The sequence below is a fragment of the Mus caroli genome, unplaced genomic scaffold (genome assembly GCF_978045245.1).
Source record: "Mus caroli unplaced genomic scaffold, Mus_caroli_1 scaffold_9, whole genome shotgun sequence".
Lineage (NCBI taxonomy): Eukaryota > Metazoa > Chordata > Mammalia > Rodentia > Muridae > Mus > Mus caroli.
The window spans coordinates 40771775-40790436 of record NW_028227264.1 but is presented as its reverse complement, the minus strand read 5'-3'; the positions used below and the strand labels follow the sequence as shown (position 1 = coordinate 40790436).

Sequence of the window (18662 nt, the reverse complement as noted above, 5' to 3'; positions counted from 1 at the left end):
ATGTACATCAGGCTGCAAGGCTGTGTTCTTCTCTCCTCAAAGGACACGGCGTGCCGACAGTACAAGCCAAATGACAGAGAGCCGGCACCTGCCACTCCTACATGGTCGCTAAGTTCCAGCAAGTCACTCCTCTGCCTGGGGAAGAGCTGCTGAGAACAGGAGGTGCGCTACTGGCTAACTAAAGACCTTCGACAGAGTGCCTCGAGATTACACAGCATTTGTCAGCATGAGTCCTCCCCAACAAGGCAGGAAGCCAAGGAAGCCCTTCCAGTGTTTAAAGCCCCCAGTCAAAGGGTGGCGGTGTATTTGAGCCCGCTGCCTTTACAGAGGACGGTGTTCTGGAATGAAGTACACAACCCTCTTGGGAAGGAGGCTTTCAGGACAGCACGGACACCAGGCTCTGCAGGCCGTGCAACCAGAGCACACAGGAATGCATTTCAACTTTTATTTGAAAACAACTTAAATTTTAGACAAATGATTTTAGTATATAAATTTGATTTTGTTTTTATACAGAATATAAAGATTTCCCTCATTAATCTTTCATGGGAAGGGGATTACAGGCCAGAAGGAAGAGACATTCTGCACACAAAGTACACCTCGGATGTGTGGCACTGGAGACAAGTGGTGTCGTGCTCCTGCACAGAAATTAGGACCAGGTGGTGACATCACACATCAAGGGGCAGGGGGGAGAAATATTCTAGTCAATCAGATTCAAGAAGCAAACATGACACAGAAACTGCAAATGAGAGCAAGTCGGCAGCTTTAGTCAGGACACTGCAGGTTCTACGGGGCTGTGGGGCTACGTGTGCACACGGACACAGCGGGAAGAGCTACTTAGAGAGGCTGGAGCGAGGGAGTTTCACTAAAGCAAATGAATGCCTTGTCAACTGCCAAGACAAACGAAAGGAAAGAGAGCAGGTGAGTGTTAGTGTACCCAGGGCATGCTATGCCAGTGTCTGTGCAGCATGCTAGTTAGTTACAACTTCTTCATTGGTGCGGATGAATCATTAATGGTCTCGGGTTTTGCTGCTTCTCACCAAACTCAGGCATGTCTTATTTTAGATGGAGTATAGCTTTTATCTATAATTTCATCCTGTAAAAACATGTGGAGACAACGTTCATTCTGGGCCAGAGGATGACCAGCGACCCTGGAAATAAAACAAAAAACAAAATTTTAGCCCATTGTTTATTAAAGATGGTGGTGGGAGGGGTCAAAACAAACACACTTTAAGGCTAGGAAATGTGCACTATTTATTAGATGCAAGCATTACTCTGGACAACCCATAAGCTATGCTATCAAACAATGGTCTTTCCCTCTGGTTCATGAACGTGGTAAGATGGCTCAGCAGGTAAGGGCACTTTCAGCCAAGTCTGATGACCTGAGAGTATGGTCCTTAGGACCTCACATGGTAGAAGTGAAGAAAGGACTCTGTAAATGATCTCCTATCCGCCATGTAAGCACTGGGGTGGATGCACGTGTACACAGAGGCTGTGTGCTGAGCAGATAACAAAGTTACAGGCTTTTGTTCACCTCTCACAGAAACCAAATTATTAGTAAAAATGAATGTGTAGCTCACACAGCCGCCTCCTCTACGTCCTGGCTAGCCGGGTAGACCTCAAGGCTGGCACATAATTACACCGGGTCCTGTGTCGGGCTGCGGTCTCAGAGGACTGCTGCAGCCCGGCCCAGGGACAACAGTGAGCAGGGCCCGAGCTCAGACAGTCAGGCAATCTGTCTGTCTGTTTCTCTTTCTCCCCACTCCCCAACCCCCTTCCTCCTCCCTGCAGCCCCAGCTGGGTGTGACCTTGTAACACTTCTGCTTAGCTTCCTCAATGCTGGGCCACATCTCTTATAGGAGGAAAGAGAGAAAGAAAGAGAAGGGAGGTGGGAATAATACTGGTTTAAGCTTATCAATCAACAGCTACTAAATAACGATCATAAATAAACTTTCTTACTATTTTTCAAAAGAACATTTTGCCATGAAAAAAATTAACGTACTTTTACATAAAACACGTTGATAATACTGCTACCTGCAATCAAACAAAATGATTGCAAATATAATGTACATTTTATTACATGAGAATATACCTTAAATCAGAATCACAAGTAAAACTACTTTCTGAATGATGCAATTTTAAATGTAGTTTGCATAAATTATCTAAGAACAACAAAGATAAAACTTAGGTCAACACACAAGCCTCACTGCAAGCACTCAAGAGCATCAGCACTTATCACATGGTGTTCAACACAGGGTACTTTCAGTTCAGTTAGACAGGACAGAAAGGCTGGAAGTGGCTAAAAGGAAGGGCGGCGTGGACTTAGATTAACTTTAAATGACATGTAGTCAGGGCTGAAGATGGTACAGCAGTTAGAGCACTGGCTGCTCCTGTAGAGGACCTGGGTTCGATTCCCAGCATGCATGGGACACATACAGGCAAAACATCCAAACACACAAAATAAAATACTGAATAAATAAAAGCTGACCAGCAGGGCCTCAAGGCATTGCCCCCACAGGGGTGGAAGTACTTACTTGTTTATGAACTGTTCCAGCCCTTGCTTCCTTTCCTCGATGAAATTGTCATCAAATATTCCATCGTCTCCTCTAAAAGGAAGCTGCCGCAAAAATGCTTTCCCAGGGAGTGGGGGAACTACAACCTAAAACAACAGGAACAAAGTGAGTCCTGGTGATGCCAGCCCAGGAGCCACACCCATCCACCAGAACATAGCTGTCCACAAGGTGGGACAAGAGACCAAGTCTCCCAAGTTGTCTTTGACCTCCAAATATACAGTGTGGCGCTCATGTGGCCACACACATGTGCATGTGTGTGCGTGCATGCATACACACACACTAAATAAAATGTAGTAAGAACATGTATATGTCAAGCGTCAAGTGTGGTATATGCGTTTAATCCCAGCACTTTGAAGCAAAAGCAGGCAGATCTCAGTGAGTTCCAGGCCAGCCAAGACTACATAATGAGATCTTTTCCTAAAAAAAAAAAAAGTATAAGGCACAACACAAGTCAGGAGACAAAGAATACCCTCACAAGGACAGCCATTTTACCTACAAACGTTTAAATACACAACTGAAAAGAAAACACAGAAGGCAGAGAGTATAGTTCAGTGTTAGAGTTCTTGCCTAGCAAGAGTGAGGCCCAGGTTCAATTCTCAGCACTGTAAAACCAATTCAAAGGAACAAAGGAACAAACAAAAAAAGGCATGGCTCTGGAGCCAGATGGCCAGCTATGGATGTGGAGAAGTCCACAGTCCACAGGACCAAGGCTCTTCAAGGTGGTTTCTTCTTGAGTTTATCAAAGAACTATACAGAGACAACATCCTGTTGTTTGGGACTGAGACAAAGGTTCCTGAGCCTCTCAATACATCTAATACTACGTGGGAAAGACGATGCTTCAGCGCTGACCAAACTCAAGCCCCAGCTAAAGAGCACAATGTTCTTTCTGTGCAGCGTAGCTGTTGTCAAGAACCCCTTCACCCAGGGAGGGCTGCCCGTTCTGACTTGTGTGTGAAGGGGCCCATCCTAGGCACTGTGGCCATCTTCTCACAAGCCACCAACTTTCCCCCAAACTTCCTTTTCTACTCTCTCCAAAAACTATCATTTCTTCTTTCCCACTCTCAGAATTCCCCAGTCCTTCCCACTGAATGGAATACACAGACTCAGCTTCCCCTGCTGGGAACTTTCTAAGACATTTGGTTCCTTTAGCCAGCACCTACCTACCTATATAATTCAGTTCCTTTGTCCATCCTGGAGTCTCACACCTGAGCTGTGCTCCCTCCTTCATCCAGGGCCTTGCCAATGTTAGGCAAGCAAGGAAACTGATATAGAAGATCAAGAACTCAAGGCCAGCCTCAGCGACCACAGAGAGACTGAGGTTAGCATGGGACCCGGTCTTAAAACAAAACAAACACTACCAAAATACAACTGTTGCCATGGTTCTAGGGGCTGTAACCCTAAGCAGCACCCCACCTAAGGAGCTGCAGCCCCAGACCAGGAGCTCAGCTCTATGACCCTGGTCCTTTTAGTCGGGTCCTTCCTGTGCAGCCCCGGGAACTTATGCTCCCTGCCTCTGGCTCTGGAGTGACGACGGCATTGTAGACATGTTCTCTGTCGCAGGCTCTGTTTCTTTACAAACTTATCCTATACTAGTAACTCAATCAAGTTAAAAATGGAAGGACCAGTTCAACTGCACACAGACAAGAGGGGGGCAACAGAAAACAGCAGCAAGGAAATGAACAGGAAGCCAAGCAGATGCTCAAGACACCCTCAGCAATCCCGTCCTTCCTAGATCTGCTCTTCCATGATTTAAAGGACTTACTTCCAGAAGTCTCTGCTAGAACCAACACATCTCTTTCCCACATTGTCAGTGTGTCAAATTAAGTGTTAAAACCTGCACAGACTTTACAGCAGAGAAAGGACCCTGCCCCACAGTTCTAAAAGCGCCTGCAGGGAGGGAAGATACACGTACAAAATGGTCTATTAAGGAAAAAAAGGCTGGGTGTGTGTGTGTGTGTGTGTGTGTGTGTGTGTGTGTGTGTGTGACACACACCTTTAATCCCAGCACTCGGGAGACAGAGTCAGTCGGGTCTCTGTAGTTTGAGGCCAGCCTGGTCTACATAGTGAGTTCCAGGACAGCCAAGACTACACAGAGAAACCCTGTCTCAGAAAACCAAAAAAGGTGGAGATATGCTCAGCAGGTAAAATCACGGAGCACTGGCTGCTCCTACAGAGGACCCAGGTTTAACTCCCAGAAGGCAAATGGCAGCTCACAACTCTGCAGCTCCATTTCTCAGAGACTTGGGCCTTCCCTGGCATACAAACAAAATTTAAGATCAAAACAAAATAACCCACCCCAACCAAAAACAATAGAACCAGTGTACTAAAGAATCATCCTTAATCCAAGATAAAGAAGATGTGTAAGATTGCTTTGCTGTATTTTCAAGAAGGTTTCATGTAGCCCAGGCTACCCTTGAGTTTATGACCACCCCCACATCCCTGCTTCCACCTGGGATTATAAGCTTTGGTCACCACGTAGACATTGTTTTCTGTAGATATATATTCTTCCTAACAATGTTCAAAATAGTAAGTAGAATGGACCTTATAGGTAGCAGGCTTGATACCTACAGAAGTCATGAATGGCTTATCTAGCAAAGATCCTCTTAAGTATCAAATAAATTAAGAAAACGTTGCTACATTTGCTGACTTATTTGTGCATGTGTGTGCTTAAGTGTGTAGCACATGTATGTGCACACTCCTAAAGGTGCACGTGTGGATGACTCGCAGGAGTGAGATCTTTGCTTCCCTTGTGTAAGCTCAGGTCATCAGGCAAGTGCCTTTACCTGCTGAGCATCTCAGCAGCATCATAGCCAACAATCTTTAAGTAGAATGAAAAGATTGAATTAGAGTGCCTTTACTTCAGCTCAGATGGCCTCAATCATTTCGTGACTAAGGATGACCTTATGCTTCTGGCCCTCCTACTGGGACTACCTGCAGGTGCCATCACGCTGGGTTTGTGTAGTGCTGGGATCTGAACTCAGGGCTCTGTGCATCAGAGGCAAGCACTCTACTGACTGCTGCATATATTCAAAGTTAATCAGAATTCTTTTTATCAATCTGCAGCCAGGAGTAGTAGGGCACACTCGTAATTTCAACATGTAGAAGCAGGAGGAAAAGACCTCAAGGTTATCTTTGGTTACACAGAGTTTGAGGGCAGTCTAGACTGTGTGAGACCCTGTCTAGAACACTAACACTTCTTGTATTTGTTTCTGTATGTGGGTTAAAAGGAAGATGTCTGCTAAGTATACTGTTGAAAGCTAAAGAATCAAACCATGATGACAGATACTGAATGTCGGTTTCTAGCATAGGCCTTCGAGAAAAACAAATAACAGAAGGACCCATGTACGTTGCTCTTCGCAATGATGTGAGTAAGATTTCCAAACAGGCTGGACTCCCAAGATGCTTGCATAGTCCATGAGTACAAAGTAGAATGGCCCACAAAGACTGCAGAGCAGGTGGATGGTGAGGAACCTGGAGTTACTGTTTTACACTTTAGATAGTACAACGTAATAAAAAGGTAACCCAACTAAACAGACAAAATATCTCAGTCAACTTTTCTCCAAAGAGCATACAGACTCAAGGAGCAAATGAAAAGGTCAGCAGCAACATTGGCCACCAAATGGACACCAAAAGCCCAGTGATCCACTCACTCCCTATGCGACCAACACAGGCAAGAGTGAAAAGCAGCACAGGAGAGCCGTGGGTTGCTCACACTGAGGGCAGGAAGGAGAATGAAATGCCGCCCATACGGTACAATGGCATGGGAGCTGAAAGACAAACCTGGCTGGGCTACAAGGTGAGTTGGACGCTAGTCTAGGCAACACAGACTTTACTTTCAAAGAGAGCAGGGGGTAGTTATGGGCTGGCAAGACGGATCAGGGGGTAAAGGCATGTCTGCCAAGCCTCATTTGATTACCTCCAGTGTAAAAAGAGAACTCACTCCTGAGAGCTGTCCTGTCTGTGACACTCATGACTGCAGGCACACATGCACATACCCAAATGTAATAACAAAATCTTAAGTTATGTAATTCAGCAACATAATCCTAGGTGGTTATTCAAGAACAGCAGCAACCTAAACATCTATCAAATGATGAATTGCTAGAGATCGGTACCTATCTTTGTGGATGGGCATTCTTCTACCGTGTGAGTCCCTGGGTTCCATTCCTAAGATGGCAAATGAAGAAAGATAATAAGAGCTGGAAAGATAGCTTGCTGGCTAAGAGCACTGACTGCTCAAGAGAACCCAGGTTCCATTTCCAGAACACACATGGCAGCTCACACTGTCTGTAATGCCAGTTTCAGGACAGCTGACACCTTCTGGTCTCTCTGCACACACACAGCACAGACAGACAGAAGACATACAGGCAAACACCCACACACATAAAATGATAAATAAATCTTTTTAAAAAGGAAAACTATCGGGCAAATTAAAAAATGGTCTTTCTATACAACAGGCTATTATTTTGCAATAAAAATCAATAATGGGCCAGAGAGATGGCTCGCCAGTTAAAAGCCCTTGCAGTTTTTACAGAGAACGCAGGTTCTGTTCCCAGCACCCACACGGCAGCTCACAACCATCTGTAACTCCAGTCCAGGGGATCTGATGCCCTACTCTGGTCTCCTCAAGTACCTGATAAGCCTTCATATGAGGCAAAATAATAAGCACACAAAATGAAATCCTTTAACAAGTGTGACATGTGCTACAATAGGATAAAACCTCGAGGACATGCAAACTGAGAGAAGCAACATACAACACTAGGCATTCTGTCCTGCCATAAGGCCATAAAGTGCATACATGGTTGACAAGGATGGGGAGGAGAAGCTGAGAAGAGACTGGCCACTACTACCTAGAGACAGACACAGAGACAGACACAGGAGTCCTTTTTCTCTCCCTTCCCCTTTCTTCCTTCTTTTCTCTAGAGATAGTCTTGTCATGCTGCTCTAGCTGGTCTGGGACTGTAAACCTATAGGCCATGAACTTTCAGCAACCCTTCCTCTGTCGCTCGAGTGCTGGGATTACTCACAGGTAGGTAGGTTCCAGCGGGCCCAGCAAGCTTTTTTAAAAAGGATAATTGATGATAATGAGTTCCTACACTGTGGTTATGAGTTGTGTAATTCTGAACATCTTAGGTGAATTATATCACTAACTGTATACAGCACACAATTTATCTCTTAATAAAGCAGTTGCTGGGGGGGGGGAGTATATAATCAGCAACATTTATTAAACATTCCAGGAGCTGGAGAGATGACTCGGTGGTCAGAAACACTGGATGCTCTTCCAGGACCCCGGTTTAACTCCTAGCACATACATGCAGCTCACAACTGTGTGTAATTCCAGTTCTAAGAGGATCTAGCACCCTCATGCATACATACTTGCAGGCAAAACACCCATACACTTAAAATAAAAATAAATAAATCATTCCAGTGTACATATAAGCTATGTTTGGGGGAAAAATGCAGCCTACCAAAATACTTCTTCATGGTCATTAAAATTTTTATTTTCCTAAATTGTTCAATTTGCTTTATTTTTTATCATATACATACATATGAATGTACATACATTTGACTTTTGAGACAGGGTTTCTCTCTGTAGCCCTAGCTAGCCTGAAACTGACTAGCCTGAACTCAGAGATCCTCCTGCCTCTGTCTCCTAGGATTGAAGGCATGTGCCAACATGCCTGGCTTTATGTTTGTTATTTTCTACTTGTTTGAGACAGATCTTCTCTCTACAATTACCAGCAGCCATATATTGTATTCCTTAATACTCTCCAGATTTTCCAAAGTCTTTAACTGAATTCACCTGTCCATTGATTACTATGTGGTTTTGGTAGACGGATGTGCTTTGGTACATGCTAAACATGTACTTTGCCACTGAGATGCATCCCTGGTCTCCACTCATGATATCTGTGTTACAAGCTAAGCTCCTATAAAAACCTGGGTTTAGCTTTTAAACTCCTCACATTCTGCTAAGTCTGTGTGCACAGCCCCCAAACAATATCATATATAAGACTTCTCAGGTGTGTCTCCTATGCCCACACAAACTCATCTCAAGAATATCCATCTATCAGACAATAAGATCATCATTTTTATGAAACGTCTACATACATGTGAGATAATAAAATATGCAGACTGTGAGTTAAACAAAACTGGAAAAATATACTGCCCTTGAGGACGAGGAAGGACTGAGAAGGGCTATTCCAACGTCAAGCTGCAAAGGCCCAGTTGCACTACTGAGCAGAAAAAAAGAGCGCTGAACAGTGAGGACGACTGTCCTCTACTCAGGTACAGCCTGAGATGGGCCCTTCACAGAGCCCTGCAGCGGCTTTCGCCCACATTCTGGGGATCTTAGTTAGAACTGGCAGGGCTTGCTTTAAAGTTACATGGTAAGTCAGAAAAGCAGAGCTCCACTGTAAACAAGTCTTACCTTGCTCTCTCTTTCTAGTTCGCTTCGAAGCCACTCAAAGTCACTGTATCTTCTTCTAACAGTAGATTCCTTCAGCTTGAAGATAGGAAGATTTGTCTGAAAGCAAAACAATCACTCCTAAGTTGAAGAACATTAAGACATTCAGAAAGGGAGGAAAATGTCTGGCACACTGATAAGGTGACAAACATGGTTACCTACCATACAAACACTAACATTATTAAGCACAATACCCAGGCTAAGCCTTGACTACCCCTCACTATGTAGACCGGGCAGGCCTTGAACTTGCTATCATTCTGCCTTGGCCAGTTAACTCTTCTTTTGGCAATGATGGGGCCGGAGCAGCGGCTCCTCACACCAACCTGAGACTCATCTCCAGTTCAAAAATGTAACTGTTTTTTGTTTTCTCCTTTGAAATTCACTTCTCTTGAATGTGGGTGAGAGGGTGTCTGGGTGTGCACGTGGAGGTCTGAGCACAACATTTTGGGTTAGTTCTTTCCTTTTACCATGTTTTGAAGTAGAGTGTCTTGTTTTAGCTGCTAATCTGTGTATTCTCGTGTGTCTGGCCTGCCAGCTTTGAGCGAGTCATCCTGCTGTCAGAAAGCTGGGGTTACAGAAGCCCACCACCATGTCATCCAGCTTTCCAGCAGGGGTTCTAAGAGGCTGAACACGCATGGCAAGCACTGTCATTTGCTGAGCATCTCCCTAAACCCTAAATGGTACCCTTAATTTACAACCTTAGGGTACCCAAAAGGTCAGGGAGTGTTAGAATTTATTTATCACTAGGAGAAAATTAGGACTCATATAAAACAACACAGACCCTAACCTAAAGGGTAACTAAGGGGCTGGAGAGAGCAAGAGTCCTCCTGCAGGATCAAGTGTGGCCCTCCACACCATGCTGCTGGCTCACAGCCACTTGTAACGGGTTCCGAGAGATCCAGTACCTTCTCTGCTCTCTGGCTACTGTACTCATGGGCACTCGTGGGCCCACAGTCTTTAAACGATGCAGAGCTTTACAGGAAGAGGGCATGTTTAAGAACATGATGCTGAGTATTTGGAGGTTAGTCATAATGCAACACAATTTTTGGACTAAAGGCTACTTGTTGCTATTTCTGCCAACTTTGGGGGAGTGGGTGGGCGTGGAGGGAGGCTGAGACAAGGCCTCTCTATATAGCCCTGTCTATCCTGGAACTCACTATGCAGACCAGGTTGACTCTGAACTCAGATATCTTCCATCTCTGCCTCCTAAGAGCACTGAGATTAAAGATGTGCACCCCCAGCATTCCTGATCCAGTAACAAAAGGGTCATGATGGCCAGGGCAGGTAAAGGTGCACTTTCTATTAAGCAAAAATTCAACGCCAGAAACTCATGCGATACAAAGCGAGAGCTAACTATTGCAAGCTGTCCTGACTTCCACATGGGTACTGTGGCATGTGCATGTGTTCACACACAAATAAACAAATGTTAAGGAACATTCAAACAAGAATTGGCTGGGGTGGGGGGGGCAGCTTAGTAGTAAAGTGCTTAACTGGAAAGCCGAGGCCCTGGATTCAATCCCTAGCTGAGAAGAAAAGCACAACCACAAGTCCATTTTTATCATTAGCCGAAAAAAAATATTTTAATATGCATGTAAGAATTATAATCCTTGTACTCTGGAGGCAAAGTGGGATATCAAGTGCAAAGCCCCTGTCACAAAGTTTACCGTAGAGCTCAGAAATTACTTCATGCAGCAAATGCCAAGCTCTATTAAAGTTCTACTTAATACTACCGACTCTCTTGGGTCAATTTTATTCTTAATTCAGTATTGCATTTGGAAACTGAAAACTGTTTTATAGCTGAGAATCAAAAAAACCCTGAGGCACCTGGAGGTGAGCACTTCCTGCTGTGTAGACCAAGGCACCGACCTACCGACCATGCTGTGGCGTCCATTGCTGCGAGCACTCTGCTCACTAGCTAACTTTAATGCCGTCAGTAAACAGAAGAATGCCTTCTATTCATCAGGACCTTGAGTTCAGTTTGTAGTGGTGTCAATTTTTTCCAAAGTGTATTCCCTTCTATGTTGTACAGCTTAAAGCTTGGAGCCTTCTGCAGATGCTACTGGGCATAACAGCGTATAGGTTTCAAGCATGAAACCCGACCTCACGAGAGGTTTGAAAGCACTTGAGCTTTCTTTCCCAGGTAACCACAACATTTGTTCATTGTATTAATGACTAGGAGCAAAATTGCACCTAACAAGACTCTTATTATACTAAAAGTCAAACTTGCCTTTAAGAGGCGCTGGCTTGCTATACAGAGGGGCATTCTCACTCCTCAGAAGGGAAAGCATCAGGTCCCCTGGAGAGCGGGATGATGATTCCCAGAAAGAAAGCGCTGGATTATGTCTCTCTAATTTCACCCACTGGCTTTTTAACCAGGCTCACCCTTCCGCATTAAAATATTAAGTCTTTGTAAGTGTCTAAAGATAGAAAGGTCTTTACAGAGCTGAGTATTTCTGCAGGTGAGATTTTACATTCTGAATTCCCTCCTCTCAAATTACTTTACAAAAGGGATTAACTGCTCTCTTTATTCAGTATGTTAAGATCAAGCCTGTGAAAAGAGGTCCCCAAGAATTTTCATACTTCTGGGTACGGAAGTCTGTAAAGTTAATCTCTCAAACAACAGATCAAGCTTACAGGTACAATGTTGAGGGCAGAGAGCCAGCTCGGCTCATTTTACCTCCCATTTTCCCTTTTGAACTTTTGACACAATCATGATTATATCTGATTCTCTCTAATTGAGTGAGGAATGAGGGGAAAGTCTCTTCCCTTCTATATTAGCTTGTAGTTTTTCTATTTGAAAAGAGATCTTTAAAGTTTACTCAGCTGGGTATAATTTCTCTTCTTGTACAAGTGCTACGCTGGAGTTCTGACAAGGTCTAGCAGGAAACCCTGGGCTTAGGGTGTGACCGACTAATGATGCTCCGGAGAGCCTTTGCCCAGGAAAGAGACTCTCTAGCGCTGTAAGAATAAACAATCAGATTATTATTTTCCCATTACACTTAGAATACTGAGCTTGACTGCAGGTGTCTGTCAATGTTTTTCCTAATTAATTTCAGGAGCAGCTAGCAAGGCCAGCATTAGCTATGAGGCTCAGAACTGTCGCCCTCAGCTACAGAAGTGCGAGGCCAGCCTGTACTATATATATATCTCAAGAATCAAGTTTTCCTGAGGCTTAGAACTTAGAAGCACTGGTTACTCTTCCAGAGGACCCGGGTTTGATCCCGAGCACCCATGTGGTGGCTCACAGCTTTCTGTAAATTCAGCTTCAGAGGACCCAAAGTTCTCTTCTGACCCCTGTGGACAATAACCCACACATGGTACACACACACATATACACACACACATACACACACACACACAACACTCATACACATAAGTCTAAAAAAGAAGTTACCTTGATCATTAAAGATCACTTCAACTTACCTGATCAAAAAAAAAAAAAAAAAAAAAAGAACTGCCATGTCTTTGTTTGAACTACTGAGCTCCTACTATTTGATTACAAGCTCTTGTTTGGCCACTACCAATTTCTTTTCTTTTCTTTTTTAAAGATTTATTTACTTTTTTGTTTGTTTTTTTTCTTCTTTTCAAGACAGGGTTTCTCTGTATAGCCCTGGCTGTCCTGGAACTCACTTTGTAGACCAGGCTGGCCTCGAACTCAGAAATCCGCCTGCCTCTACCTCCCAAGTGCTGGGATTATTATATGTAAGTACACTGTAGCTATCTTCAGACACTCCAGAAGAGGGCATCAGCTTTCCTTATAGATGGTTATGAGCCACCATGTGGTTGCTGGGATTTGAACTCAGGACCTTCCGAAGAGCAATCGGCACTCTAAACTGCTAAACCATCTTGCCAGCCCTCCAATTTCTTTAATGTTTATAAAAAGAGCCTGCGGCTGGATATCCCCCTACCTCCCAATGTTGGCAGACTATTATTTACCAAGCGTCCATAAGACAACTGTGCTAAATATGGAATCATTGTTTAAAACGATGAATAAAATGCAGAACAATCCCTCTTGACGCTCATGAAACACCAAGGAAAATAGAAATGATATAAAAATCTAAATTTGTGTGGTTAAAACACCACAAATAGTACTTGGAGTAGTTTAGTTCATCAGTGGAGCCTTGCCTAATAGATGAAAAGCCCTGGGATCTCATAACCCACCCCCACCCCCACCCCAGCCTCACGCAATGCCTGTACATCCTTCCCTACTACATCAAACCAACCATACCCCCAAAAAAGGGAAACAAACAACAAAAGCAGGAAACTGAGCTATTTGACCAGGACAATGACACTGTGACAGGGACTCACTCTATCTAGAGCCCAGGCTGGCCATGTGATCTCCCCTCAGAGCTCTCAATGATGGAATTTTTTTTCTTTTTAAAGATTTTTCTCTTTGATTATAAGTGTGTGTGTGTGTGTGTGTGTGTGTGTGTGTGTGTGTGTGTTTGAGAGTACATGTGCCCAAAGGACAGGGGCACTGCATCCCTGATGCTGCAGTCACGGGCAGTTAGCTGTGAGCTGCAAATGTGGGTGCTGAGACGCAAACGGCAGTCTTCTGAACGAGCAGGTGTGCTCCAGATTATAGGGGTGACTCAGGACTCTCTCTGGATGATAAAGTGTCTCTAAGGGAAAGCTGAAAGGCCCAGGGTAGCCATGAACTACAACAACTCTGTTGTAGGAAGTGAGATGAAGACACCTCAGCAGGAACAGGCAGGCAAGCCACTCAGTGAACACTGCGAGGCACAGGGAACTAGATATAAGTTCTAACACTTCAAAGAGCTACACAAAGTTATTTTGAATGTTTTTATCAGAAAAAAAAAACCAATGTATGTTTCAGATCTATTTAGACTTCATTTTAACATATAACCAAACATTTAGCTGATATCATTATGTAAACATTTTTGTTGTTCTGAGACACATGTCCCCTGCATACTCAGGGCTAGCCTCAAACCACTCTGTAGCCCTGGGATGGCCCTGAACTCTGATATTCCTGCAGCAGGCTCCTTGAGAACTAAGCTTACAGGAACACACATTTCACCTTACCATGTGCAATTTTTAAGTGCCAGGTAAAACAAAAAAACAACAAAAAGATGGTCTGAAAAGATGGTTCATCAGGTAGGGGCAGCTGCTGCCAGCAAGCCTGATGACCTGATAATGATTCCTAGGGCCCACATGATGGATGGAGGAGAGAACTGCTTCCCACAAGCTGTGGTCTCATCTCCATATCTGAACCCTGTCACAAGTGAGCACACAAGTGCATTCGTACTGCATGTGCACACACCGAGTAAATAAAAATGTAATTTACTGAGACAAGTTCTTTCACTGAGGCCTGGGGATCTTGACTGGCTAGACTGGGGCCGCAGACTGTGCCACCAAGGCCAGCTCTTACATAGGTGCTGGGATCTGAGCTCACGTTCTCACACTCTACAGCAAGCACTTTATCCACAGAGCCATCTCCTCCGTCCCAATGTGTCTTTGAATAGAATATTTGTAGGAAGAGATGACGTAGCTCAGGGGTTAGGAGGAGGGTCTGGAGGGACAAGGGGAAGGTTTCCTGTGAATCTCTGTTGTATTTGCTTACTTGTACATTTTAAAAGACTGTAAATGAGAACAGACAACAAACCAAACCAAAGCTACAGAATAATTCAATACGCTGTAGGTTATCTCCCTCTACTTTCTCTAAGTTAGCAACATATTTTATAACTCTTTTGCTATAACCTAAAAGGCAGTGACTCCCATGTTGTAAGAGTCGGCCTTTGAGTCTGAGTAAGGATGAGAGGGAAGAGACCATTGGAGTTCATGTGCTGAGTGTGGCTTACTAAAGTAGCAAAACTGCTAACTTGTAGCTGTGCCTTCATTCTTCCTTTAAGCTGCCAGAGGTTCAGTGTATCACAGCAGGGCACTGAGTTATGATAAACAGGAAAAAACGTGTTTGCCACTGCTGCAGTCAGTTCCAAGTAGCCCCATAACCCCACCTCTGTGATTAACACAAAACCACATTCTGTGGTTTTGTTTTTAAAGAAACCAAAAGTACAGAATTGTCACTATGTATATGTATTAAAATACTTAAGAATTTAGGTCCAGTGCCGGGCATGGTGGTGCACGCCTTTAATCCCAGCACTTGGGAGGCAGAGGCAGGGGGATTTCTGAGTTCGAGGCCAGCCTGGACTACAAAGTGAGTTCCAGGACAGCCAGAGCTATACAGAGAAACCCTGTGGTCCAGAGCAATGGCTTGGTGGTTAAAGAGCCCAGGCCACTATTCAAGAGAGGCCATGTTAGAGTCCCAGCACCAACACAGAAAACCACAATGGTCTGTAACTCGTTCCAAGGGATCCGTTATGTTCTGGCCTCCACAGGCACCATATGCAAAGTCATACAATAGGCTTAACACTCATAATCATGAAAGTAAAAATAATGGTTAGAAAAAATTAAGTATAGGGGTATGGGTTTGGCGACTTATGCCTGTAACCCCAGCACTCAGAGGCTGGAATAACGGGTTACAGGCAAACCTGGGCTACAAAATGAGTTTGAACTATACCCTCAGACCTTTCTCAGCACTCAAGAAGCAGAGGCAGATAGATCTCTGAGTTCAAGGCCAGCCTGGTGTGCAGAGTAAGTTCCAGGATAACCAGGACTACACAGAGAAACCCTGTCTTGAAAAACAAAACAAAACAACCAAAGAACCTTTTAATTTAATGTACATGCATGTATGTCTTATACTCTGCTACTTATAAAAAAATTAAAATCAGCCTTTTTCCCCCCCTCCCAAAACTGTACCATTAATCACATGGGTAAGACCATCAGGACTTCAAATGGACAGAGAGAGGACACATTTCTGAAGCCATGGTAGAGAGCTCTAAAACAAACACTCCCTTCAAGTCTAGGCACAGTAAGCTGCTCCTCATCATTAGACACTTACACAGGCTGACCAATGAAAGTCACAGCTCACATATACCCTATATGTAACCCGATGATCACTGATACCAGGCAGAAAACCAAGCTTTAAAATGCAATCAACTGAATATAGCTTAACAATAGATAGGAGGAAAATGTTTACTGAGTATTTCTAGTATTTCTTCAGATAGTGTCACGTGTGCACTTGAGAAAGACTGGCAACAACATCAAAAGTACACCCAACAGACCACACTCTATTCAGCCGACCCCGGGGTGTAAGCGGATGCCCGCCCCAGGCGCTCGCTCAGCACCTGCGTTTCTTCAGATATCTGCATCTAGAGATAAAGGATAAGCTGCAGTGCAGAGCTATCACCTCTCCCCCCAGCACTTCTAAGATGCTTATTCCACCCAAGTCAGAACAGCATGAATAAGCAGAGATATGGTTTATAACCCAGATGAACTCCTAAATATGGCCGGAGAGAAGTCACTTGAATGAAGAATAAGCTTTTAGTCTGAAGAACCTTTGAAATGGAGATTGTGCTAGGCCAAGGTATTTAGTTTCATCCTTTTTAAAAACTAAGGACATGGCTCTCCAATGATACAATTCTTCATTATTATAAGGTGCTTTATGGTATAATTTCCAAAAAGGACAACAAAGAGTTATTTAAACTAGTTTAATGTATAAACCACTAACTCCATGTATTCTTCCCACTTTGTTCACAGCCTTCATTTATGAACTGCCAAGAACATTAAAGGTTTTCAATGAACAACTTAACAGAAATGTATAATAATTCCACTATAAAGAAAAATCATGTACAGGTTTACAATCACATAATTCTACATACGTAGAAAAAATAGGCCTATAAATGAATATATGTTACTAATCTAACATTTTGTACATTTTATACGTACAAAAGTTTAAAATTTGTATTTAATATCTATCTTCCCAACTTGCCTAACCCTAAGAATCATACCTAGAAACGACTACCACCTAGAATGGAATCCAAATGGTCTAGGGTAGTGTAGTAGTAGCTTTTCTGTTGCTGTGATAAACACAATGACGAAAAGCAATGTATGGAATAAAGAGTTAGGCTTAAGAGGGTAAGACATGTCATGGCAGGAAGGCATCAATACCAGGAATGACAACGGGAGCAGGAATCTAGTGTTCACATCTTTTTTGGCTCCTTTTTCTGTTTTTGAGACAGGGTCTCTCTGTATAGACCAGAGATCTGCTTCTGGCTCTTGAGTGCTGGAATTAAAGTGTGTGCATAGAGAATGCTCACATCTTGAACCACAAGCACAAAGCAGAAAGAACGAACTGGAAGGAGCCTGAAGCTTTAATCTCAAAGCTTACTCCAAGTGACTGACATACTTCTTCCATCAAGTCTGCACCACCCTGAGCTCCCCTCTGAAATTCAAAGTACTCCAGGCAGAATCTAGCCATCAGCATTTTAAAGAAACCCTAGGGTAGAACCAGAGTTGAGAACTATAGCCAAGACTTACTAACATGAATTAAGGCAAAAACTCATGAATGTCAACATAGATTTTGATGTAGCTAAAATAAATATGAACAACATGTTGCCTTGGATAAAGATCCAGAATACAATGAGAAATGTGAACTGGGAATGGTATGCAAAAACCACTGGGAGTCAATTTAGGATGTAAAAGTGGGGAAAGACTTAAGTGGCACTACTCAACAATCTTAAAATTCTTAGGGACCCAATGAAGACTTTGAATAGCTAATACAATTTTGAAATAGGAAAAAGTTAAAGGCATTACATTTTCTGAATTAAAAGTAATGAAATTGTATAAGCTGACCAGATAGCTCAGTGAGTAGAGGCACTTGCTGCCAAAACTGACCACGGGAGAAGCCACATGGAGAGAGAACCGATTCAGTAAGTTGTCCTCTGACCTCCACATCTGTGTCCCAGCTCAGGTGTATACACACACACATGAATAAATACGTTTTTTTGTTTTTTTTTTAAATGAAAAAAGAGAAAAGGGGAAAGTCTAGTAAATAGACACAGAAATAATATGGTTAAGTAATTTTGACAAAGAACAACAAAAGATATGAAAGGAAAGAAAGTCTCTTTAATAAACTGAGCCAGAGGGCTGGTGAGATGGCTCAGTGGGTAAGAGCACCCGACTGCTCTTCCGAAGGTCAGGAGTTCAAATCCCAGCAACCACATGGTGGCTCACAACCATCCGGAACAAGATCTGACTCCCTCTTCTGGAGTGTCTGAAGACAGCTACAGTGTACTTACATATAATAAATAAATAAATCTTTAAAAAAAAAAAATAAACTGAGCCAGAGAAATTGGATTGTTTATATAAAAGTAATAAAACATGCCTGGCAAGACGACTCAGTGGGTGACAGCACTTGCTCCTCAAGTCTGAGGAGCCGAGTTCAATTTCTGGAACTCTGATGTCTAAGTTGTAGAATTCTTCACCTCAGCCTGTGAACCAGGGCATCTGCACAGCCAGCATACATAGTAGACAGTCTTAGGCAGCCTTCTGCTCCCACTCAAATGCTCAGACACACACAATTTTTTAATATATATATTTTTAAAGATTTATTTTATTTATATGAATACACTGTAGCTGTCTTCAGACACACCAGAAGAGAGCACCAGATCTCATTACAGATGGTTATGAGCCATCATGTGGTTGCTGGGAATTGAACTCAGGACCTCTGGAAGAGCAGTCAGTGCTCTCAACCACTGAGCCATCTCTCCAGC

At 43.4% G+C, this 18662-nt stretch overlaps 1 protein-coding gene across 1 annotated transcript in view; it reads right to left on the bottom strand.

The window, feature by feature from the left end:
- Window positions 1–431: 431 nt before the first annotated feature.
- The window catches only part of Snx3 (sorting nexin 3), a 32615-nt gene continuing 14384 nt past the window's right edge, over window positions 432–18662 (bottom strand). Inside the window, exons 2-4 of the mRNA XM_021174179.2 lie at window positions 8995–9090; window positions 2532–2656; window positions 432–1148 (exon numbers count right to left, since the gene is read on the bottom strand). Coding sequence (XP_021029838.1) covers window positions 1043–1148; window positions 2532–2656; window positions 8995–9090 — 327 coding nt within the window. The 3' untranslated portion in view covers window positions 432–1042. The remainder of the gene's footprint in view (window positions 1149–2531; window positions 2657–8994; window positions 9091–18662) is intronic.